This window comes from Pleurodeles waltl, chromosome 10 (genome assembly GCF_031143425.1).
Source record: "Pleurodeles waltl isolate 20211129_DDA chromosome 10, aPleWal1.hap1.20221129, whole genome shotgun sequence".
Taxonomy (NCBI): Eukaryota; Metazoa; Chordata; class Amphibia; order Caudata; family Salamandridae; genus Pleurodeles; species Pleurodeles waltl.
The window spans coordinates 107,945,885-107,973,218 of NC_090449.1; the positions used below are offsets into that span (position 1 = coordinate 107,945,885).

At 42.9% G+C, this 27,334-nt stretch overlaps 1 protein-coding gene across 6 annotated transcripts in view; it reads left to right on the forward strand.

The window, feature by feature from the left end:
• Nucleotides 1-27,334, forward strand: part of NSMCE1 (NSE1 homolog, SMC5-SMC6 complex component) — a 167,135-nt gene that overhangs the window by 125,686 nt on the left and 14,115 nt on the right. For all 6 annotated transcript variants that reach the window (XM_069209892.1, XM_069209893.1, XM_069209897.1 and 3 more), the window contains exon 7: nt 18,120-18,240. In XM_069209892.1, coding sequence (XP_069065993.1) covers nt 18,120-18,240 — 121 coding nt within the window. The remainder of the gene's footprint in view (nt 1-18,119; nt 18,241-27,334) is intronic.

Here is a 27,334-nt window from a genome sequence, read left to right on the forward strand (position 1 = left end):
CCTAGTCAACAAACTAAGTCAAAACAAACTCAAACTAATACTCATAGCACCAACGTGGGCATGCCAGCCGTAGTACACCACACTGTTGGACCTCTCAGTAGTACCTCACATCAAACTCCCAAACAGAACAGATCTGTTAACCCAACACAAACAACAGATCAGACACCCCAATCCAGCAACGCTCAACCTAGCAATCTGGCTCCTGAAGTCTTAGAGTTTGGCTATCTAAATCTTCCAAATGAGTGTATGGAAGTCATTAAACAGGCAATAAAACCTACCACAAGGCATTGCTATGCTAATAAATGGAAAAGGTTTGTTTTCTACTGTCAAGCAAACCAAATCACACCCTTCGATGCCTCCATACAAGACATTGTGAGTTATTTACTACACCTACAAAAAGCAAATCCCGCTTTTTCTTCCATCGAAATTCATCTCACTGCAATCTCTGCTTACTTGCAGTTTAAACACACAAAATCACTTTTTAGAATACCAGTTATTAAAGCCTTTATGGAAGGACTAAAAAGGATCATACCCCCAAGAACTCCAACGGTGACCTCATGAAATCTTACTATTATACTTACACGACTCATGGGTCCACCTTTTGAACCCATGCATTCATGCCAAATCCAATTCTTAACTTGAAAGATAGCATTTCTAATAGCCATCATTTCACTACGAAGAGTTAGCGAAATACAGGCGTTCACTATCGAAGAACCCTTTATACAAGTACACAAACATAAAGTGGTTCTCAGCACAAATCCCAAATTTCTGCCAAAAGTCATTTCACCGTTTCATTTAAACCAAAGTGTGGAGCTCCCAGTCTTCTTTCCACAGCCAGGCTCTCATTTCGTAAAACTAAGCAATTGTTCGTCGCTTTCCAAAAACCCCATACTGGTAACTCAATATCCAAACAGGGCATAGCCAGAGGGATAGTCGAATGCATACAAACTTGTTACCTAAAAGCTAAAAGAGAGCTATTCATTACACCAAAGGCACACTCCACTAGGAAGAAAGGAGCAACAATGGCCTTTCTAGGTAACATACCAATGTCAGAAATTTGTAAGGCAGCCACTTGGTCTACACCTCATACGTTTACCAAACACTACTGTGTAGATGTGTTACCAACACAACAAGCCACAGTAGGACAGGCTGTACTAAGAACATTATTTCAAACAACTTCAACTCCTACAGGCTGACCACCGCTTTTGGGAGGATTACTGCTTTGCAGTCTATGCACAGCATGTGTATCTGCAGCTACACATGCCATAGAACGGAAAATGTCACTTACCCAGTATACATCTGTTCATGGCATGTTCCGCTGCAGATTCACATGCGCCCTCCCACCTCCCAGGGAGCCTGTGGCCGTTTAAGTTGCAATTAGAAATTGTATATATCTAAATAAACATTCCTTTAACACAAACTATGTGCATACATATCTATTCCATTGCATGGACATCTTTACTATTCTCATTATACCACTCCTACCTCACCCTATGCGGGAAAACAATCTAAGATGGAGTTGATGCCCATGCGCAATGGAGCCGAAAGGGAGGAGTCACTCGGGCCCGTGACTCGAAAAGACTTCTTCGAAGAAAAAACAACTTGTAACACTCCGAGCCCAACACTAGATGGCAGGAACAGTGCACAGCATGTGAATCTGCAGCAGAACATGCCACGAACAGATGTACACTGGGTAAGTGACATTTTCGATATATATATATATATATATATATATATACACACACACACATATATACACATTAATTATTAGGCGGTAACCTATATAAACAACAAGCATTGGCAAAAATTAGTGAAAAATTGTTACAGCCCTATAGGGGGCCAAACTATATACTAAAATTGTGGAATGCAAAGTGAAGTCCCCCACCCAAGCATATGGAGTAGTTAGAGGGGAGCTGGGAGAGCTCGGGACCCCACGAGGTGAGTACCGAAGTGACCCCCAGCGACCAGGAGAGCAGAGGTAAGTACCTGGTGTAGGAAGCTGGCTCTGTATATACTACATCAAAATGAGATAGTGTGCACAGAGTCCAGGGGTTCCCCAGAAGCTTAACTGAGGCTAAAGTAGATAATACTAATGCTCTCTTTTGTGGTAGTGAGGTCGAGCAGTTAGGCTTATCAGAGGGTAGTGCAAAGCATTTGTTGTACACACACAGGCAATAAATAAAGCACACACTCAGTGACTAACTCCAGGCAAATTGTTTTATATAGCAAAAATATATTTTGTTACTTTATTTCTAGAATCACAATATTCAGTTTGCAGGTAAGTACATTTGTAAGTAAGTATCAAACATATGTAACAACACCACTTTATTTCTATTTGGCAACTTAAAACGTTTTTGAATAAATAGCAATAATCAGTTTTAAAGGTTGACAGTGCAATTTTCAGAAACAATTCTAGTGAGGACCAAAAGTTAGCACAGTTTCAAGTTATATACAAGACTTACAGTTCCAGTCTCTGGGGGTTAGGATGTCCACAGGTTGGGGTTCAAGGTAACCCCAAACACCCACAACATATGGCCAGCCTGGTGCAGAGGTCAAAGTTGAGGTTGATTTAACATGGGCTAATATAGAGGCTGGGGGCACTCTGAATCAGGCCTGCTTGCAGTTAAGTACCCGCATCTTAAGAGAGCAGACCTCTGGTGCAGAGTGGGCAGGACTCGCTGATCCAGGGCAGTTCTGGAGTCCTTTGTTGGAGTTGCTTTCTGGACAGGGCCGCTGTCCACGGAAGATCTTGGTCCTCCTGGGTGCAGGCTGTCTTCTTGATGCTTTGAAGAGGTTGCTGGTCTTGCAGGATCCGTCTCCTCTTGTAGCAGGGCTTCAGAAGCTGAAGACAGGCCTGTAGGGCTGGGGCCAAGTCAGTTGGTGTCTTGAGTCTTCTCTGCTGGGTTTCAGCTTAGTAGTCCTTTTTCTTACTTCTTTCTTCTTTTTGAGGTCGCCAGGAATCTGGTGAGCTGGGTTCAGGGAGGCCCTTAAATCCTGGGTTTAGGGGCGTGTCCGGGGTCAGTAGCCAATGGCTACTGTTCCTGAGGGTGACTGTACCCTTCTGGTGTTCACTACCTTTGGGGAGGGGGACACAGACCTGACCCTATTGGTCCCTGTCCTCCAAACCAAGATGGAGGATTCTGCTGGGAGCGGTCACTTCAGCTCTGGACACCTTAGGGGTGGTCCCAGCTTAAGTGGTCACTCCTTGTTTTTCAGTGAGGGTTTATTGTGCTGAGAAGTTTGATACCAAACTTCCCAGACTTCATTGTAGCCATCATGGAGTTGTGGAGTTCGTGATGACAAACTCCCAGCCCATGTACTTAATATGGCTGCACTGCACTTACAAAGTCTTAGAGTGGACCTAGACTCTGATGGGGCATATTTCTCATGCAGCTATGCCCTCACCTGTGGTATAGTGCACTCTGCCTTTTGGCTGTAGGGCGTGCTAGTGGGGTAACTTACCTCTGCCACAGTCCAGTGGGTTGTGGGCATGGCACCCTGAGGGGGGTGTCATGTCGACTTTACCTTTTTCTCCCCATCAGCACATACAGGCATGCATTGGCAGTGTGCATGTGTTTGGTGAGTGGTCCCTTAGGGTGGCATAATATATGCTACATACCTTAGGGTCCCTCCTTGGTCACAGGGCCCTTGGTACCACTGGTACTTTTTCCAAGGGTTTTAGCTGTGGGCTAGGGGTCTGCCAATTGTGAACAATGGCACAGTTTTAGGGAAAGAACACAGGTGGTGGGGCCTGGATAGCAGGGTCCCAGCACACACTCAGTCAAGTTAGCATAAAAAATAATGCAAAAAATGGGAAGGGGTACTGCAAACAATGGACCAGTTTCCTACACCTGGTCTTCCCAAAGACTAACAAGAGTACTTAGAAAGAGGAAGATTGCAAGACCAGGACCAGTCCGGTGGAACCCAGCTGTGGATTCTGGAAGATGAGTTACTGGAAAAGAAGGGGACAGTCCAAACAGGAGAGGCAGGAGCCGCTACCCACCCTCCTGTGGATGAAGAACCAGGTTGATGAGGGAAGATGAAGGTCAGCTGTGGAGCCCAGGAGCTGCAGAGAAGACCTTGGAGTCATGCGGATGATGTCTTGCGTAGGTTGTGGGGTTGCATTTGCTCTGGAGGACCACCAACAAGCATTGGCAAATGCCAGTTGGAGTAAAGGAAGAGCTGCAGACCCACCACCTGTTTTGAAGATTCTTCCTGGAGCCGGATGGCAGAAGATCCCAGCAGCCAGTCGTCATTGCTTTAGGTGTCTGTGGATGCAGGGGAGTGACTCCTTCACTCCAAGGGAGATTCCTTCTTGCTCCTTTGGTGCAACTGAAGTCCTGCTGACCCCAGAGGATCCGGCTGCCATGAAAATGTTGCAATTGCTGGAAGGAGCCAGAAAAACAGTGTTGCAAGGCGAGGTCGTCTTGGGAGTTGCTGGCTTGTTTGGTTCCTGAAGAGTCCAGCAGTGGTTCCGGTGGCCAGAAGAGGTTGTTGCAGAGAAGTCCTGGTGGAACCTTGCACGCCGAATATAGAGACCTGCCCGCAAGGGAGTCCCCAAATAGCCCTACCAGGGGGATTGGTCACTTTGCAGGGTGTCCACCTATCAAAGAGGGTCACTGATGTCATTCATCTGTCCTGACCAACCAGATGCTCCCAGAGATCGCTGCACATCTTGTTTTCAAGATGGCAGAATCAAGTGGCCACCTGGAGGAGCTCTGGGCACCAACCCTGGGGTGGTGATGGCAGGGTAGTGGTCACTCCCCTTTCCTTTGGGTGCGTTTGCACAAGAGCAGGGACTGGCGTTTCCTAGATTAGTGCAAACCAGATTATGAAAGGACGACAACAAATGTTCCCTTCAAAGCAAGTTGGTGGTGTGGGGGAGGCTACCCCTCCCCAGCCATGTAACACCTATTTCCAAGAGAGAGAGAGAGAGAGTGTTGCCTCCCTTTTTCTACACAACATATTTTGTTCTGCCTTCCCCTGCTTGAGCTGGTCAAGCAGCAGTACGACAGAAACCTGTCTGAGGGGCTGCAGTAGCGTAGGCTGCCCACAAACCCTGTAAGACTGGCAGGAGCAGTACTGGGGAGTCCTCAGAGTGCATGAAATCATGCCACCAATACTGGCATTAGCTTTGGGGTGTATGATTCTGACATGTTTGATACCAAACATGACTAGGTTCAGAGTTACCATTATGTAGCTGGACCACAGGACCTGGACCTGGACCTGTGGCAAGTACACGGGTAAAATGGCACTTATGAAGTCCAGTGCGTAGGAACTGGAGTTCATAGGGGCATATCTGCTCATGCAGGGGTGCAGTCACATTCACACACAGGCACCTGCACCCTACCCTCTGGGCTAGGAAGGCCTACCATAAGGGTGACTTGAAGTGACCTGGTGCAGGGACCAGCACTGAAAAGGTGCATGCACCTTTTCTTGCAGGCTGCAATGGCAGGCCTGCAGACATAGTTTGCATAGGCTCCCCTGGGTGTCCTAATACATGCAGAAGCCCATGGGGATCCGTGTTGCACCAGTGCCCTGGGTGCCAAAGTACCATATACTAGGAACATACAGGGAATACACCAGTATGCCATTTGTGGGGTTTAAAGGGTACCAAAGCAACCACATAAAAATGTCCTGAAGACAACTTATTGGTCCTATATCAGGGACAATTACATAACTTGTAACTCTTATGGTCGGTTGACGGATTCCTTTCTTGATTTTAAGTGGTTCCCGCAGTATGAGCCCTATCTTGATATTATACCAAATCTACTGGGTAAAAGTCTATATGCAAGATTTCGATTTGGAGGATTGCCCTTATTATCCTTGATGAGTGAATGGGGACAGCCCTCTAAAACTGATATGTGCCCTGCGTGCGATTGCGCGAAAGAGTCCATTGAGCACTTTGTTTTTTTGCCCTGCTTATTTTATCCCGCGGTCAAAGTGGATCCGTGAAACCTGCTTAGAATTGGGCTTAACTAGCTGTAATCACTCATTAAGGGTTTTAAAACCCAATAAATCTAATGATTTAGTTTTAGCAGTTAGTAAATTTTTAGTTGCAGCTTGGAATATACGACGTATTTTAACCAAAAATAGTTGAATTTGTAACTGTAATTTGTACTGTTTAGGTTTGTATGTTAATGTTTTTACTATTTTTATATTATACTATATTGATGATGTATTTAATTAAGGATTATGTACTGTCGTATATTGCTTTGAAGGCCAATGGACCGAATAAAGCGTGTTTATATATAACCACATTTGTAGGAGAGCACAAACACTGGGTCCTGGTTAGCAGGATCCCAGTGAAGACAGTCTAAACACACTGAAAAACAGGCAAAAAGTGGGGGGTACTAGAAGTAGAAATGATAGTTGTAGTAGCAGGCTTGGTGCTTGGTTTAGGACAGGTGCTGTCACCTGCCCTTTGGCCTTTCTGTCCACATGGGTAGCACCAAGGTTTCTTGTGGTAAGAGGAAGAGGACTTAGACCCCCAGAAGAGGTTTGTCAGCCTGGTGAAGACACCTTCTTTTGTTTAGATTTGTCCCCACCCTTGTCATGATTCTTGGAAGAATCCTTCTTTTTGAGGTCATCCCCTGTGGAAGCTTTCCTACCCTTCCTGGAGCAAACCTATTTGTTTGCCTGCTTACCCAATTCTTGGGGAAAGGTCAGATCGGAGTCCACCAGGAACTGATGCAGTATATCCAATGTGCAGTTATTAAAAATGTGCTCTCACAAGAAGATTATGCAAGCCCTGAATATGTGTGCATTGCTGCTGTGTAGCCAACCTTCCAGGTACTTGACATAGCAGTCTATAAAATCTACCCAATCCTGAGAGGACTCCTTCCTAGTCTCCCTGAGTTTGATTCTGTACTCCTCTGTCAAGCCAAATATATGAAGGAGTGCATTCTTAAGTGCCTCATAGTTATCTGCATCCTCTTCTCTGAGAGTGAGGAGTTTGTCCCTGCTTTTATCAGAAAAGGAAAGCTACAAGATGGCTGCCCACCGTCTTTGAGGGACCCTCTGAACTTTACAGGCCCTCTCCAAGTCAGTGAACCACCTGTGGATATCACCAACCTTGTAAGGTGGGACATTTTTGCTTGGGTTCCTGGAGTCATAGGAGGCCTCCGTGACCCTGGTGTCCCTAAAGGTGTGGCTACCACCATGGGGTGTTAGCCCCAAATTCTCTGCCAGGGCCACCCTCTCTAGTGCTAACTGTTGCTGCTGCATTCTCAGTTTGACCTGGTCGAACTTCAGCATGTGGTATTCCCGATCTAGGGACCCCTCATGAGAGGTCCTAGAGACATGGGTTTAGACAGCTAAGAAGGACCTATCCTTCCTCCTGGAGATCCTTTGCACCAAGCTTCTGGGAATGAAAATGGACCTTCTGGTGTGTCTCCCTTTTACACTGCCATGAGTGCAGTGTGTTCTGGTGTGGACTGGTGTGTTCCACAGTTTCTTCTTGACCCCCCTCAGTGAAGTCTAGGTCTACCCTATCTAAAACTGGGGGGTCGGTCTCTTCCTCCTCTCACACCTGGTCTGCAGGGTTTGGGTCATCAGCCTGGAGAAGCAATCCTATGAGGAGAGACTTGTTGGGATTTCTCCCTATCTTCAGCTTCCTGGAATCACACATCTCCCTCAGTTCCTGGAAGGTATATCCCTCATACTGAGTCTGAAGACATTCTTGCCTAGAGTAGTGTGGGTGCACCTACCTACTCTAAGTAACTAGACTTTCCAAAGGGTATAGAGAAACGGCTATGCCACACTCCCCAACTTTCTTAAACTAGAAGTCTAGTGATCCTCGTCATGAGTGTAGTTTGCCCTATAGACTGGTGGTGGACTTTTCTGTGGAAAGTTACCAGTGACAGACTGGTAAGGCAATTGCAAGTGTCTTATCCCACCGCTGCACCACCATTGTTTCCTTGTAGCTATAATCTTTCTTCCCGTATACGTTTTCAATTTTTTGGTTCTCCTTTCACATACATTAAATGCACTCCAGGCCACATTAGTAATTACTCTTTACAGACTGGAACATCACACACAAAGCACAAACATTTCAAAGGACAAAACCCGCATTTGAGCTGACGTATGGTGATCTTGGACACTTTACACTGTTGACTCATTCACAGTCGAGACTTAAGAATTTGTTGAAACAAATGATAAGATCTCTTCACAAAAAAGAGGTATCCATCCTTTAACACAATCTCAACAATGCTTGCCTTCCGCATTTTCACTTTGATGTTCAAAGCACATAGTTTAGCTTTGACAGTCTGTGCCAAATACGATGCAAAGCACTGTTGAGAATTGTATTAAAGAATGGATTTTACTTTCCTGTGAAGAAATGTTTATCATTTGTGCCAACAGTTGCAGAAGTTTTGACTGAATGGGCCATTAAAAGTGTGACCTGCCTAAGATCAACATATGTTATGGTGATGCCAAGACTCAAATGCAGGTATTTTGAAATGTTCCAGCTCTGTGTGTAATTTCCTAGTCTAAGTAATTACTAATCTGGCCAAGTAGTGCATTTAATGTATGTGAAAGGGGAAGACCAAAACTATTTAAACGTTTAAGGAAAAAATATTAGTTCTACAAAGAAAAGGCATACAATTTCAACTGAGTGTATGTGGTAAATGTCTAAAAAAAAATGTATTTTCTTTCGGAAGTCTCCTGGTGAATGCATGGAGACCCAGTAGATGTACAAAATCAACACATCAGCTGGTAGTTATGTTGAACATGAGTAAGACAAGATAAATGTTTCAGTTTTGAATTGTTTGGCACAACACGTTTCGTGCCTGCTTTCAAGCAATGAAATGATCTTTATACAAAGAAACGTAATTGAAGCATTATAAAGAGATGAAATAACTAAAGCATTTTTTTATTAAGATACAAAGTTTGTTACACCAAAAACCCAAGTACGATTGAAATTCTGTATCTATCAGTTGCAGTCGCCCGCGCTTGTATGTGATGTTCTAAAACATGCATCTCAAAATTAAGTACGAGATAGCTCAAATAATTATTCATTTTTAAATTCAGGAATCGAGTTTGCAAGTTTGCGCGAGCACAAATAAGTACTGTGAAGCTGCTAATTAATTATAATCCTGAACTAACTGATGAGAGCGTTTGTATAAAATAATGAGATAAATGAGACATATAAGGTCTCACAGGACATGCATTAATATGAAATGGAGAAATGTTATCCTATTCAAACGATTCGGGTATTACAGCTGCATGTGGTGCTTTTGTGCATGTGAAAACATGCTTGTAAACATAAATATTTTATGCCTGCAAGGAAATTAAATATGTATTTTATCTTCACAACTCAGTGTCCAAATGTAAGAATTAAAGAGCAGCTGTTAAGACTCAGACGTTGATTCTGTGAGCAGTATAACAGTTACATGTGTGCTCTATGCAACTATAACAAGCACTGGCAAAGACAATAGGTTTTGCCTATAGGAAATCTGTTGACTTCGTCAATGCTTTTTACATTTCGCACAGCAGTTGAGTTGCGTGCAACATGGCTTATAATAAAGAAAAAACACTGACACTGCTAGCATTGTTGTCCATTTCGTAGCACTTTTCTTCTAACTTTCAGCCATGTTTCACTGCAGCTCAGCTGCTCTGCAATATGTGAAAAACATTGTCAAAGTTAATAAAATTCGCACACGCGAAACATATCAGCTTTGGCAATGCTTGTTTTACATTATCTCTTGCAATCCTTCTTTGAGGTAATCACTGCTGACAATATTGCTAAATTTACTAGAGGGCCACTGTTATCTTATCTGAGGTGGACTCAAATATCAGCAGCTCAGTATGACTTTCATTCCACTTGAGGTTCTCTTATTAAGAAACGATTGGAGACCCCAGTCTAGAATTAATATTCGCACTTGCTGAATTGTTGCAGTGAAGCACGTTTGGTCTTGGCCAATTATTCACACGGGTGCACCGTCCCAATACTGCTATAACTATCCCTTACAGGGTCTGATTATCCTGTTTTTCGAGTTCCAATGCTACTTAAGGTGCAGCTGCTTTCGGTCGAAAGAGCAAGACAGAGCTTGACGCAAGTAGAGACACACATGCAGACCAGGGCAACTAAGTAGTTATGATTGAAATGAATGCTTCACAGAAAATGTACTTTGTTTTTGATTCCTAATATACGTGGCCATGTTTGATTGCACTAAATGTTCCCAAAAAGTATACCTAAGCATTGGCTTAATGTAGTGACTTATCATGCATATTTGTGGGGGGAACTGGGGGGTGAATTATAACCTTAAACTTGATGTCATTACAAATGTGCTGACTGGTGAAATCACTTCCAAAACGACGACATGGTGGGCATCCATCAATCTCCAAATGATTGCTTTTTTCCACATTAATTTGGTGACAGTGTAAATCTAGCCGCCTTTCTGTCTGTATCAATTGCTGGGATAACTGTATGTTGTCAGTAGTACTGCAGGTTCAGCTTTACAGCTGCCATTAAAGGTTTAAGGGTATGAACTAAAAGTGTGTTGAAGTTCAACAGCCTTTATTTTTTAATTCTTCTTTACATGGACATCTAGTTTCTGAAGAAGCACGCTATAACAACTATTTTAAGGGACTGTGACAATCATAGCAATGGTAATGTAATATTTACTGATAGCAGTGGTTTCTTCAGTGTTGTTTGTGTTATCAGCGACCAAAAGTAACTTGTGCGGTACATTGGGGTGCGTTGTCTACGTGTAACTTATCCAAGCTGCTTGGTTAGTAACATAATCCCAGGTAGTTTGTTTTCTGTGCATATACTGATCTTTGCGAGAAGTAGAATCAGAGGAGCCAGAGGAAATAAGTAAAGCGCCTAAGAAATTGATGTAAGGAGGAAAGGGAAAAGGGTGCTGAAGTGGGGAAAGACACTGGGTAAGGGGCAGAAAGAGGATTGGAACAATGTCTGATGCAAAAACGGAGGGGAGCAAAGAATGGTTGGCAGGGGTTCCTAACAAGACAAAATGAACAAACATGATGGGGGGTGTGGGAGGAGGAGGTAACTGTTAAGGGAACGGCCACTTCATTCCTCAGGGGGAATGCAAACAAGGGTGGCACTGGCACGCAGAAGGCAAGAAAACTGAGAGGAATGTCCTTTCCCTTAAAGAGGTCTGCAGTTCATTTTTGCCAGAAAGTTAATTTCTGAAGATCAGTTCATAAGTGTAGGTATTATTAATCTGACATTTGTGAGTCCAACTTCCATAAAGTGGCGTGCAAGCCGAACATCAGCACTGTAGCATGTCGGATGTCATTTTAACCATTATTTGATTAGATTTGTGTAGTCGGACATTCTTCAGCGGCTTGCTCAGTTAATCTTTAACAATACTCTGAATGTTTCATTTTCTTTCCTCTTTTCTTACACTGCTGTTTGATGTTTGCAGTACAGAGGATGGTGTTTCTTCCATTGGCTGTGACAAAATATTTGATTTTACAGCAATGTTATATGCCGATCTGTTTTCCATTCTATTCCATCTGCCTGGCTCAGCCCATTCATGCATACATGTAAAAATGACTTCCAATGTTTGATGTTTAAAAAATCTTCGCCCGATTGTGTTAACACAATGAATATGCATCCAAGTTTTTGTGCTTAAAATTTATTTGGCCAAAGACACTCTTGTCTGAGACTTATCTTGCTTTATTTCCTGCTTGTCGAATCTGCAAAAGACCCCTCAGCTCCCCCACTCTTTCCAAAAAACATACCTACCCAAGTTTGAATTTGTAAAGGTTCACACATATTAATCAAGGGGTGGAGTTTATAGTGTTGGTGTCTCCAAAATAGTTTCCACCAAAAATTGTTAGGGAACATTCGCTCAGCAAAAGAAACCTGGATAGACCATCAGCCGATGCATGAAGGTGGGTGCCACAGCCTACTGTGTGCTTCTCCAAGATGGGAGGTGAAATGCCTCGATTGCCAGTTGCCTCCAAAAGTAAGTCTCTCCACAACCTGAAGAGGTTCATAGCCTACTCTTGCTATAAACAAGGTAGTATTTCCAGAGCAGCAGAGTCTAGAACTCTGCTAGCGGGACAAATACATACAACATCCCCTCAAAATCTGAATTCACGTAGTGTAAAGCTAATAGTTCAAAAGAACTTGCAAACGAAGAAAGGATGTCTGAGTTCAGAATGCCACAGTGGACTTTTGCATTAAGTGTCCAGTGTATAATGCTTTGTGTACGCTTCATTAAAATATGGTTTACTAAACTTTAGCTCAGACTAACATCACACACCTTTAACGCCGCCATTATTGTTTTCTGTGGTAAACGTTCCTCCCAGTTACTTCACCTGCTTAGGGTTCATTATAGCTAGAGGCATCTGTTTTTTGGTCTGCCTTATTTACCGGTATACCTATATTGTTTCAGTTGTGGATTAGAGGAGATACTACTCTTACAAATCACCGATTGGCCAAGGGGACTGTGGAGATGTCATGGCTGAGGTTACTGCAGGCAAGGGTATTGGACAGGGCATGTGCAAATGGATTGTTTGAATGTGAAGGGTATTGCAATAAAAACCGTACCACATGTATGCTACATAAAGTTTATGAACAAGTCCATGTCCTGTGTGATGATTCAGTTAGAACAAAAAACAATTACGTGATTTTATGATGTCATTTGTGACATGCAGTAGGGGTAAGGGCGTGAGTTGCAGTTGAAGTGATAGCAACGTTGTAGTTTTTGTTTCATTTTAAATTAATTGTTTCTGGATTACTTATAGTTTTAACCAAGTATGATGAACATTTGTGAAACTTTTCCCCAAAACGATTTAACCATTTAAGTTTAATACTGACTAGGTTTGTGCAGATAAGTCAAGGGGTGGCAGTGATATTGTTTTCTCTAAAGTTGCAATAACTAGTCAAGGACAGTCAACACAGCTGGACAGAAATCAAAGATGTACTGGAAGTGGGCTTTTGCCACTAACTGGTGATTCCTTTCTGGTTTAGAAAAGATATTTGCAAGGATTTTTGACTATAGCCTTTGATCCATTTCCTACAGGCTATAGCTAAAGGCATGCATCAGCATATTTTGCAAAAAAAATGTTTTCTGATGAATAACCCTACCTGCTTATTCTTCACCTTTGAATATCTCAGGCACAGACTGGATCTAAAAGTTTTTACCATAGCTCTCTGGCTTCTCCATGTGAGTTCTGTTTGATCTGCCCATTTTGACGAGGAATTTAGCTGCTCTCCAGCTCATGGGAGGAAAGGGATTTGATGCAGTACAGGTGATAATTTCATCACCCTAAAAAGTCAGAGTTCAAACACTGTTGAAGATGTGGTACACAAATGTCCATTACAGATCCATACAATTATTGCCTGTGGTGTCTCAGTTTGAAATATGTCTCGTTTAGGTGTAATCTTTGCTTGAAGATGAATCCAAAGGCAGTGAAAAAGCAGTGGGGAAACTTTTTATGTCTAGGGCTAAAAAAAGACCGCAGAATTCACTGGAGCATCAAGTTCAAAGCCCTCCTCTGGGTTCCTATGTATCATCAAAATCTTTGAATGGAAAAAGTATTCATCAGAAAAAGAAAGGAGAAGCACTCTTATTCTTCTCTCAGGAGAGCCAAATCAAAGGCTAGGACTCCTCCAAGGACTTCTCCTTAGACCCAGTCTTCTCCACAGCCACAACTAGTGCCCTGAACTGGCTTTTCCAACTATTGGCATTAACGGAACATACCCCCGCCTCCTCCTTTCTAAGCAACGACACTGGACTACCCTGTGTTTCCGGCACAGGGAACAGATCCAACATCACTCCTCTAAGTGATGCTAGAAATATTTCAGAAGGCAGCTGCATCCTCTGGTGCACCTCCAGGGCCCTTTGGCCCATATGGGACTCTATTTGGCTGTCTTCAGGTGACAAATGTTTCATTGGCACGTTTCCTTCAGAAGGTGGTTTCCAATGCTACATTGCCTTCTGCTACTATCCCAGCACCGGCACTGATGCTGAATTCATCCTCAGGACTAGGGTACGACCTTCACTCCATCCCGCTTTACACCCCGAGTCAGAAAACCAAAATCAAGCTTGAAGAGCCAAAAACTCATTGAGGAGGAACAGTACAGAGAGGACACCTGCTGTTTACTGCAACCACATTTTGATCTGACCGATCAAGATTATGTTCGGGCATAAGTTGCAGACCCTTCCCCACTTCTGGTTCCACAGACCTCGCAGCTCTTCATGAAGGAGTGGGTTTGACCTTCCTACTGAAACAGGCGTAGATCCAGCCCTATGTCCAGCTTCACCAGGAATAGCCTTTTTTAATGCAATTCTGAAAAAGCGGCAAATAATATAGAACCTCTGCTTCCCTCAATAGAGCATTGTCCTATCATTTAAACAGATGCACTAAAAAGATCAACTCCAACCAATAAAATTAGGAGTCTAGGGGTTCTAGGGTTTAGATCCTTGAATGTAACATGTTTTCTTTTCTGCTGCACAAATGCCCTATTGGAAATGGTGTTCCGAGCCTACCAGACAACCTCGAACAATTGCTGAGGTAGTTCACAGCGGACTAGATGCTACCCATCACATAGTAAAATCTGAATTGGACACAGCAGGTTCCATTGCTAGGTCCATGAGTGTCTCGATCTCCCTGTATAGACATTCTTGGCTCCATTCTTCCAGCTATTCCAGGGACGTCCAAAACACTTAAACTGACCTTCCTTTTGATGGAACTTTTTGACCCGAAGGTGGGCGCTGCTTTGTAATAGTTCAAGAAGGGGCGATCTAAAGCTAGATCATTACGCCTCCAAGCTTGAAGGAAGGACACATTTTGCAAACCAAAACCATTTTTCTTAGGCCTATGTCAACAAACAGCACCAGATTTCTTTGACCTCCCAAAATCAGAAACTTAATCTTACTATGTGCCAGTACAGAGGAAGAGGAAAAGGACAGAGGTTTGGTCCTCCTGTCCAGCACCAAGAGGGAAGGCTCAGCTGTTTGGTCGTAAGGAACATGTACATCCAGTGGAAGGACAGGGTACTTATTTTCTGTGGGCCATGGGGCAATTACTACAGACCTATGGGCCTTACCACATATAGGAAAGGTGTACACCCTACCCTGGTGCTAGCAAAACTAAGCATCTTGCAGCAGGAAGTGGTAGCCTTGCTGCAGAATTAAGAAATGGTTCGGTGTCAGAGCAGGAAAAAGAACAGGGGTGCTATTCTTGGTACTTCTTGATTACAAAAAGGAGGGTCTTCCTCTGATCGTTGACCTCAGGCTCTTAAATCTCTTCTTATCAATGGTGACATTTGAGATGCTGTCTTGAGATCAGGTCCTTCAGGTGTTGGATGCAGAAAATTACATAGTCTCTCAACTTGTAGGATGCCTTTTTTTTTTCATCCCAGTCCTGCAGTCACACAAGAAGTACCTGCTGTTATAGTGGGTCCACTTCCAGTTTGCATTCCCTCCATTAGGCCTAATATCGACTGAGTCACCACAAGAGTGGTGGAGGTGGTGACGGCTCATCTCAGGAGTTCGGGAATTGCTGTATATCCTTAATTCAGTGACTGACTGCTGAAAGCAGATGCTGGTGCTCCACTTACAAGGAACACCATCTTTGTTTTTCAACTTGCGATTTTTAATCAATGTAGGCAGGTCTCACCTGGAGCCCTCCCAGTGCCTCCTGTTCTTAGGGTCAGTATTTGAAGATACTATCCTCCCACAGAGGATTAGGATGTTTGGAACATGTTTTTGATGTTTCTACCAGGTGTTCCTATTTCCACTGCACATTGTTTTCTGCCCTCTAGTATCCATTGCAAGGAGCCATGGGGGATTGTTTAAGCTAGTCAGATTAGCTGTCCTTATTCAAGTCATTGGTCGTCATTCTCCTTTCAAAAGTGGTGACAAATGTATTTCTACCAGTCTTTCATTGTCCCCCAATGGAACTTGAACTTAGGTTTAACTTTCTTGATGGGGGCTCCGTTTGAGCCTTTACAAGGTCCCCACTTGCGGTTCTTAACCTTCAAAATGGTAAGGTTAGTTGCTGTTGCCTTGTCGAGCTGTAGGCCTTGAGTGATCATTCGCATTTTACATGTTTCTTCCTAGGCAAGTTAGTTGTTTGGACTACGGTGGCATTCCCACCAAATATAGTGTCTTTCTTCCATCTCAGTCAGTCTATTACCCTACCCACTTTTTTATCCCCCATCTCCCCCAAAAAAGGATGAAGAGAAAGACTGTACAGGCTGGACCCTAGATGTATGTCCAGCATCTACATTGACTGCACTAAAGAGATCAGATGAGGGGGATCAGATCTTTATAGGTTACACCGGCAAAAAGAACGGAAAGGTAGCCCATTTTCTCATTTAATTCTTGTATGCATAAAGGTGTGCTCCGCTGCAGCAAGGAGGGAGCCATCTGAGGGAACACAAGCTCACTCTGCCAAAGCAAAATCTGCCAAACCCGCCCTAGTGAGAAGTGTATGAGTGGTGTAAAGCAGCAATGTGCATTTCCCTCACCACTGGTGCCACATACTATTGGGATGGGCATTTTGCCTGTTCAGTACTACAGGATTTGCTTGTGTAACATTCGCTCTTTTTTTCTGTCTCTCAATCCAGTGTACGGGGACTGTCGTAGGACAATCTGCACTGGTAATTGCCACAGATAATCTCTGCAAGTTATTGGATCAGTGGGTTCTGTAGCACCCTTTTCCTCCTCGATCTCAGGGCGGCATTCATTGCCGTGTTGAATTACACATTACTAAGACGACTTTTCAACTTGAGAATATGCAAGGACGCTTTTAATTTATCCAGTTCTTTTCTAGATCTATAGTATATTTCTGTACTTCATTATTTCTTGCCACCCACCCCTAGCAGGTGGGGAATCCCTTATGGCTCTTTGCTCAGCCCCACCCGTTTACATCCCCACTCTACCCAGCCTTTTCAGATCATTTGGATTTGACATTCTTCCATATGCAGATGACACTCAGATGATTCTCATCTATTTCTAACAATTTTTTAGATATATAGACCCCGCAAGGTATCAATCACACCTTGGACGAAATCAAACTGTTTTAAAGAGGGGCAGGACCGAGATCCTCATGATCAGCAATGTATGTGCCTTATGTTCAATGCATTGGTGGCCCAAAGAGCTATGGGTTTTCACCCCATCCCCTGTCAAACCTGTTAGGAATCTAGGGACAAACATCTCTCTGATTAATAAAGTCAAAGAAAGTCACCACAGTTGCTTTACTCTCTTGAAAATGCTACAAAAAATATTTTCCAGTCTGCCTCAGTCCAGGCACTTATTTCCTCATGTCTGGATTATGACAATTCAATGTATCTCTCTCTTTCTGATTTTTTAAGCACTGTCTTCAGATAGTTCAAAGCTACTTCTCTGGACCCATCTTCAACTTGCCTGCAGGTGCTCACTTATCGCAGCACCTCAGGAGCTTGCACTGTTTCCCAGTGCAAAGGGATGCCTTATTCAAAGTCCTGTGTTTCGCTCCCTATGCTTTATATAATGCCGGCATGATCTTCTGCAACTGCTTAACGCCCATATACCTTCATAAATGTTAAGTTCTGATAATCAGTTGTCTTCTGCATCCATTGATGCAGCACCAGCAGTCGGCCTTTTTCCTACCCAGCTTTTAAAACCCGGAATCCGCTCACTATTCATAATTCACTGAATCTCCAATTTTGCATTTTTTTAAACCGGGCTAATCTCCCTTTTCTCCTCAATTAGCTAAATCTCTACCACCAAGATGCACTTTTGAGGGTAGCAGCGGGGTGTTATAAATTAAAAAAATAAAATAACGTGCATTTGTTTCGTGTGTGGTTCAACAACTGGTGAGTGTATGGGTGACTAGTAAGGGTCTGCTGTAGTGTAACTGTCTTGTATAGATATGGAAGTGATTACTGAAAAATATCAATTTGTTGTAGTTTCATTAAAGGATGATGGCTTGTTTATATATGCTTTTGGGTATTACTCTTCATTACTCCACTTCATTACTGTAACTCTGCCTATGAAATGAATGTAGAATGTTGTAGTCGTTTAAGTGTAATTGTTATGCATCAGTTCTAAGATTTCCTATGAGATGGGTTATTTTGGTTGTAAGATTAAAGTATTTTAATGAGATTTTTGAGGAATCATTATTACATTGTGAATGTTGATTATTTCCAGAGGCAGACCTGCGAGACCTGTGGCATCCAAATGCATTTGCCCTGTGTTGCCAAATACTTCAAAGGTCAAACTGAACCCCATTGTCCAAGCTGCAGTGAATTCTGGCCTCATGAGATCCCAGGTAAGTTAAAAGCTTAGTTCATTTGTTGATTTTTATCACCGACTGGAAATCCAAACAATGATAAGCCGTTTCACACTGCTTAACCTACTATGAGCCAAGTCTATGAAGTAAACAAGTCATAATAATTCTTGTTGATATTCTTTTTGTGGTATTGGAAGATAATGTAGTTATGAGTGACAACGTGATCCACATGAGTGGGCTGGTTACTACGAATTTGCTTTGGTTGTATAACTTTTGTGGCCTAAAGATTCCTTGATAACAGTTCTGTATACTTGCAACACGTTTAGGGTTGAGTGCAAAGCGCTCAGTCCTTGGTGTAATCTCTCTATGGGCTTTTAACCACACTCATGTCAAACCCATTGGTTTGGTTGGTTTCGTGGGCCTGCCTTTATAAATTTGCTTGACTTGATTAGTGAAAGCATGCCTAACTCGTGCCTTTTCCAGTGTTTACCCGGCTTTGAGCACACCAGCCAACTACTGAAAACATACAAGGCTCCATGCTTTCCGCATCGCTTCTGGACTGCTTTTTCTCTTTATTTCTTAGGCAGCGCGATCTCGCTAGGCAGTAGTAGAGCGCTTTGCATGACATTGACCCTATTACATGTATATTCACACTTTTGCCAGTTATATAGATAATTGCACTTTTGCCGATAGGTTTCACTGCGAGCGAACTTCTGTTTACTTTTGTGTGTTTGCTTTACGCTCATGGTGGCCGTTGGCTTGCTTATGTGAAACTGTTTTGCTTTTCAGTTTGAGGCAAGAAAAGTCCGGTTAGGAGTTTACAACACTAATAGCTTTAACTCGAGCAAACGCGAGACCCATTACATTGCAAATGCTTGTTGTGTCCTGTTGCGACAAACGTTAATGCCATTCTGTTTCATACGGTAAATACATGGTTACTGAAACATTTGCATGACATAGTTTGTTAAAATTGGGTTTGAAATACAATTTAGAAATCTCACTTTTCTACTAATCAATTTTTAGGGAAATCAGGTTATTTTATCAGAATACATGGTAATTATCGATGCAGTATCTACTTTGTAGATTTTCATTTATTTAAAATAAATAAAATTGTTATCTGAAAGTTTTATGTTCAATTGAGTGAGCACCTATACACTTCGGTGTCACTCTTTTGCTGATACCACTGAGAGGGATTATGCCTCAGTATCGCAATTCGACCTTCAGATATATGGTGAGAATAGGATCTACTGCAAAACATGGTCATGGGAGAGTTAATATTAGTAACGTTACACCTACCTAGACTTTGTTTTGTTGGTGTATATTTTAGTGCCAGTGAATCTGATGGTCTGTACACTGTCTGCAAAATGGTAAGACGAAGCCCACTGTATGTAGGACAAAAATAGTTGGAATCGGAGTGGAGAATTATTTGGAAGTCAAATCTCTAATAATGTGAAGATCTCTTTAAACATCCCTATATTGAGATAAAGGTTTCCAATTATTTGTTTTCAGTCTAAAAAGCCAAATAGTTGAGATCTTCATGCCCGCATTTGAATAGAGTATAGGTAACTTACTTAACTTACCTAATATACTATTTACTTTAGTGGTAAGAATAGTTTTAGCTACAGAAATATGAATTAGCTTTGCCAGGTCTTCATAAACACAAATAATTTTAATTCATCTTAAATTGGCTGCAGTAGGAGCAGGACAGGATAATAAGTAACAGGAAAGGAGAGCACTGCTGTCTCAGCCAGGTAGTCGTGTTGAGGACCACTATTATCTAGAACTTAATACTGGTTAGTAGGGCAAGTTGACTATGTGCATAATTGTAACTTTGGAGTAACTTTTAAATAGCTACAGAAATTGCGCATCTCCTCTTTTAATTGTATATTAAATTGGAACTGTTACGTTGTTGAGTTATCAAAAAGTTGGTCTTTTGAAATTCACTGCATGATATAAAAGGCCTAATGACCATTAGGCCACTTGTAAATGTTGAAACTTTAGGCTACCCGAAGGAGAGTGAAACCTGCACTTAATGGCAGACCACCAGTGTTATCCGGGAACCAAGGAGTCTCAGAAATGGGATGCTTACCATGGAAACCTGACCTTCAATGGGTGAATCAGTCCTGCAGATGACAAACATGGAGACTACGAAGTAGCACACAGGAAAGGTTCCTCTGCCTGCAGGGGGTGACCCTTTGGGAAATGGAGAAATCATGGGGATTGGATGCTGGGTCTGGCACTCACAGCAGTTACTCCTAGGTGCTACACAAACCTGTTACCCCAGTGACAGAACTGGGTTTTGGCAAAGGGAAATGTGTTAAGGAGAAACAGTGCACAGACACACCTGTTAGGATCTTGCACTGTGGGCAGTTCGATGCCGAGGAGGCCTGTAGTTTGAACGAAGTTTATGAAGGATTGATTTTGGGCTGTGTAGAACAAGAAGAGTCTCCAGTAGCAGAATACTGCACAAGCGCAGTATACTTTTGAAGGAGGGTCTTTTATCATGAATGTCATGTTGGGAGTGAGAAAATTACTTGGGGTACTGAAGTTGGGCCACTGGGGCTGTGAATGTTTTGAACGGGAATTAAAAAGTGTACTGATGACAGTGGAGGATTGGAATCCAGCTCCTGCTTGATGCTTCAACATTTATTCGAAGTAAGTGTGGCGATACGCTGTTCCTAGAGCAGAAGCAGCCAAGATGGAGGATTTTAGTTTCAGCAGTTTTTATGTCGTTCATGTTCCAGAGGTATCTCAAGAAGGATATTATAAGACTCAAACTTGTTGGGATGGTGTCTGTGAAAGTGCTTTGAACTCTGTTGCATGAACAAAACTTGGAAGGAGGGCTCAATAAATGGCAGTATCCGTGGACATAGATGGTGGTATGGCGACTCTAACAAATCCTGCACTAGACAGCATAGAGGAGGCACTCTGACTGTGGAACTGGAACTTTCACACCAGGATTTACTTTTTATTATGAAGGTGTCAAAATAAGAAACTTAGTTTGGATACGTTGGAAAATGAGTACACTGGCTACTTGTGGGATGTGGCATGAGAGAGGACAAGTGGACTACTACTTGAGAGGATTTTGACCAATTCAGCCTGTAACCAGAGGGAATGTTTAGTAGTGCTTGATTATGTAAGGACACAGGAAAGAGTAGCATAAAGGAAAATCATGCTTGGATATGATGTGCTAATTATCATTCAGTTCCTATCTATGTCCGTCCAGTCTGTTGGGAAAAGGTTTCTATAGAGAGGTTAACACACAGGTGGCAGAGGAGAGTGATGGTTTGCGGCAGTTACTGTTCCAGGGGCAAACAATATTGAAATTACACATGCAAGGTGTTGTTCTAGTTCTGTCAAGATATATGTTATCATAATACATGGTCATCATTGATGCAGTGTCTACTTTCTAGCTTTTAATTTTCTTAAAAGAAATGAAATTGTATCTGAAAGTTTCATGTTCAATTGAATGAACAAGTATACACTTCGGTTTCAGTCTTCTCCTGATACCACTGGGAGGGATTGTGCCTCAATATCACGATTTAACCTTATTGTTTTGGAGGAGATCTTATTCTCAAAATATATATGGTCATGGTTAATTTTAGTAAAATTACACCTATCTTGACTTTGTTTTAATAGTGCATATATTGACTGGAAAATTGTAACCCTGAGCCCACTGTATGTCGTGCTATTAAATGTATTTTTACCTATCAAGATTAGTGCGTATATATTTCAGCTATTATTAAAAATGTTAAAAAGCAATTTTCAAGCTATATGCAACCAATGTGAGTAGCTTAGTCTGGTCTAAGCTGTGGATGATGCATACATGTAGCATATTACATTGGCAATATATTTGCTGACAACGCAGCCATGAATACTTAGAATATTTTTATATTAAAAATAGTTTAGTATTCATTGTGTGTATCTGTGTGTGTGGTTTGTCATCTATATTAGGAATCAGGCTGTGTCACATATGATTTGACAATGTATTTTTCTGGGTCCTTCCCTTCAGGAGATTGTCTCTGTAGGATGGGCATTTTTACACACCTAAAATTCTGATTGATAGTTTTGGGGCTTTCTTCAGTCACTCATCGTATTTCTATTCAGCATGGTTCATACTTAATAACTCATGCTAGATAAATATGTATAGATATATCTATATACATTTTTATGATTTTTTTCGATGCTATATATACATATATATATGTGTGTGTGTGTATATATATATATATATGTTCAGTGGCATGTGTAGCTGCAGATACACATGCTGTGCACTCTTCCTGCCATCTAGTGTTGGGCTCGGAGTGTTACAAGTTGTTTTTCTTCAAAGAAGTCTTTTCGAGTCACGGAACCGAGTGACTCCTCCCTTTCGGCTCCATTGCGCATGGGCATCGACTCCATCTTAGATTGTTTTCTTTCCGCCATCGGGTTCGAACGTGTTCCTCTTCGCTCCGGTTATTCGATTCGGAAAACTTCAGAAATCGCCGAAAATCATCAGTATTGTTCTCGATCGCACCCCTTCTTGCATCGACATCTCGGCACTGGCGAAACACACCTTCGGTTGCCCTTCGGGGCACCCGCGCCCATCCTGGGCCTGGTCTGCCTGACCACAAGTAGCGTTGAAGCCTCATAGACGGGACCCCGTTCTGATTCTGCCCTCAGTGCCACGCAAAGTATCCATACACTGATCAACATCGGGTCTGTAATCTGTGTTTGTCACCAGATCACCGAGAGGATACTTGTGAGGCCTGCAGGTCCTTCCGTTCCAAGAAGACCTTGAGGGATCGAACAGCGAGACAACTACAAATGGTGTCAAAGAGCACCGAACACCTCGACGCTGAAGAAGAGGAGATAGCCATCTCCATTCAAGAATCTGATTCGGGCGAAACCGACACGTACCGACCACGACAGCAGGCCAGCATGTAAGTACGCCTGCCCCAACCCAAACCCAAACCAAGACCAAACAAAAGGCCTCGGGGATGCCACTGCCGGAAGGCCATGGCTCTACCCAGATGAAATCAAGCGGTGATCAAGCAACACCTTCGGCACCGAAAAAGGCCACACCCACATCGAAGTCTTCGGACTCGAGTCGAGACACAGTCTCCGAAAAAGTTTGACATCGACTCGTCGAATCGAAACCCCGAAAGACACTTTTGGAACTGAGGCCTACTATCACCGTGGGCATTTCGGTACCGAAAAGAGTCTCATATACTGAGGAACATGGACTTTCTAAACAGATGAAAGAAAGCCGCAGATTTGAGGAAGAACTTCAACAAATGGAGGAATTTGATGACAGACAAGCCAGGATACAGATCCACAAGGATACTGGCAAGATCCTCACCGCACCGCCCCTCAAATTTAAAAGGAAGCTGGCTTTCCAAGGACGTTTGGACACTGATCAGCCAAAGGCTAAAGTGCCAGGAGAGCAATCTCCGCCACGCCAGTTTTCCCCAGCACATTCTCCTCCTCATTCTCCTTAAAGAACTGTTTCTCCTCTTGCTACACCCACTGCACAGTCACCCACACACAGTGTGCAGTCACATCAAGAGACAGACCCGTGGGATCTTTATGATGACCCTGTGTCAGACAATAGCCCGGAGTGCTATCCGTCTAAACTCTCTCCACCTGAAGATAGCACCTCCTACACACACAGGTTTTGGCTAGGGCTGCAGCTTTCCACAATGTAAGCATGCACACTGAACCACTAGAGGACGACTTTCTTTTTAATACGTTGTCCTCAACACATACATCTTACCAAAGTCTACCCATGCTCCCATGTATGCTCAAACATGCCCAACAGATTTTTCGGGAGCCGGTTAAAGGAAGGGCCATAACACCAAGGGTAGAAAAGAAATATAAACCACCACCTTCTGACCCGGTATTTATCACGCAACAGCTGCCCCCAGATTCGGTAGTGGTAAGCGTGGCGAGGAAGAGGGCCAACTCGCAATCATCTGGAGATGCACCCCCTCCAGATAAATAGAGTGAAAAGTTTGATGCGGCAGGAAAGAGTGTAGCGTCACAAGCAGCCAATCAGTGGCGCATAGCGAACTCACAGGCCCTCCTCGCAAGATATGACAGAGCTCATTGGGATGAGATAAGCAACATCATTCAACATCTCCCAAAAGAATACCAAAAAAGAGCTCAGCAGGTAGTAGAGGGAGGGACAGGCAATAACAAATAACCAGATAAGGTCTGCGTTAGATTCAGCTAATACTGCCGCAAGAACAATAAACTGCAGTTACAATTAGACGCCATGCATGGCTTAGATCATCAGGTTTTAAACCTGAAATTCAACAGGCGGTCCTCAACATGCCATTCAACCAGCAACAGCTATTCGGCACACAAGTGGACACAGCCATAGAAAAAATGAAAAAGGATACGGATGCAGCCAAAGCGATGGGAGCGCTTTACTCATCCCAATACAGAGGGACATTTAGGAAGCCGCAGTATAGGGGGGTTTCAGGCCACAGCCATCAGAACCACCCACCTCACAGACAAAGCCCTCATATCAATCACAATATCAAAGAGGGGGGTTTCGAGGGACCTTCAGAGGGCAATTTCCTAAATCCAGGGGGAAATTCCAAACTACAAAGCAAGCCACTAAGAACAAGCAGTGACTTTGCCATCACCTTTCCCCAACACCCATCCCCTGTGGGAGGAAGACTGGAAATGTTCCACAATCAATGGTCAAACACACAACGGACACATGGGTACTATCAATTATCCAACATGGTTACTGCATAGAATTCACACATTTTCCTCCATCTATTCCCCCAAAAGCGCACAAACTATCGTCGCAACATCTAACAATGTTACAAACAGAGGTGCAAGCACTATTAACAAAACAAGCCATATAACTAGTACCTCATCAACAAAAAGGAAAAGGGGTCTATTCCCTGTACTTCCTTATTCCCAAAAAGGACAAAACACTAAGACCAATGTTAGATCTCAGGACTCTCAACCTATACATCAAATCAGAACACTTCCACATGGTGACACTACAAGATGTGGTCCCATTAGTGAAACAGGTAGAATACATGTCAACACTGGATTTAAAAGATGCGTATTTTCACATACCCATCCATCCATCTCACAGAAAATACCTCAGGTTTGTTATACAAGGAAAACATTACCAATTCAAGGTATTACCCTTCGGGATAACAACAGCCCCCAGAGTATTTACAAAATGCCTTGCCATAGTAGCAGCATAAAAGGAGACAACACATGCATGTATTGCCATATCTCGATGATTGGCTAATAAAGGCCAACACTCAAGAACAGTGTCAACATCACACACGTTATGTAATAGATACCCTACACACACTAGGGTTTTCGATAAATTATCAAAAATCACACTTGCAACCATCCCAAATTCAGCAGTACTTGGGAGCTACACTCAAAAAGCGATTGCAAGTCCAAGCCCACAAAGGGTGCAATCATTCCACACCGTGGTGACAAAAATGCAACCAAATCAGCATTACACAGTCAGATTTGTAATGAAACTCCTAGGCATGATGGCATCATGCATCACAATTGTCCCAAACGCACGGTTACACATGCGGCCCTCACAGCAGTGCCGTGCAAAACAATGGTCGCAGGCACAGGGTCATCTCCAAGATCTAGTGTTGATGAACCGCCAAACACACTATTCGCTTCAGTGGTGGAATCCCACAAATTTAAACAAGGGGCGGCCTTTTCAAGACCCTGTGCTTCACGCCATTCTCATAACAGATGCATCAATGATTGGGTGGGGAGCACACCTCGACAATCACAGTATACAAGGACAGTGGGACAAAAAGCAAAAACAGCTACACATAAATCACTTAGAGCTGTCAGCAGTCTTTCTAGCACTAAAACCTCTTCTGGCTCACAAACACATTGTCAAAACAGACAATATGACAACGATGTACTACTTAAACAAACAGGGGGGAATACACTCATCGCAACACTGCCTCCTAGCACAAAAAATTTGGCATTGGGCAGTTCACAACAAAATTTGCCTAATAGTTCAATACATTCCAGGGATTCACAATCAATTAGCAGACAATCTCAGTCAGGATCACCAGCAAACTCACGAGTGGGAAGTACATCCCCAGGTACTACAAAGACACTTTCGTCAGTGGGGGACACCAGACATAGATCTGTTCGCCACAAACCAAAATGCAAAATGCCAAAACTTCGCGTCCAGGTACCCACACCCTCAGTCCAAGGGCAATGCTCTATAGATCAACTGGTCAGGGATATTTGCTTATGCTTTTCCCCCTCTCCCACTCATTCCATTTATAGTCAACAAACTGCGGCAAAACAAACTCAAACTAATACTTATAGCACCAACGTGGGCAACGCCAACCGTGGTACACCACACTGTTGGACTTCTCAGTAGTACCTCACGTCAAGCTTCCAAACAAACCAGATCTGTTAACGCAACACAAACAGCAAATCAGACACCCCAATCCAGCAATGCTCAATCTACCAATCTGGCACCTGAAATCTTAGAGTTTGGCTATCTAAATCTTCCAAACGATTGTATGGAAGTCATTAAACAGGCAAGAAAACCTACCACCAGACATTGTTATGCTAAAAAATGGAAAAGATTCGTCTTCTACTGCCAAGCAAAACACATCACACCGTTGGATGCGTCCATACAAGACATCGTAGGATATTTACTACACCTACAAAAAGCAAATCTAGCCTTTTCATCCATCAAAATACACCTCACTGCAATTTCGGCTGATTTGCAAATTAAACACACAAAATCCCTATTTAGGATACCAGTCATTAAAGCCTTCATGGAAGGACTAAAACGAATCATACCTCCAAGAACTCCATCAGTACCCTCGTGGAATATTAATATTGTACTTACGCGATTCATGGGTCCACCTTTTGAACCCATGCACACTTGTCAGATCCAATTCTTAACTTGGAAAGTGGCATTTCTAGTAGCAATCACTTCATTACGAAGAGTTAGTGAAATACAGGCTTTCACTATTGAAGAACCCTTTATACAAGTACAGAAACATAAAGTTGTTCTCGCACATATCAACATTTTCTACCAAAAGTCATTTCACTGTTTCATTTAAACCAAACAGTGGAACTCCCAGTCTTCTTCCCACAGCCAGACTCAGTGGCA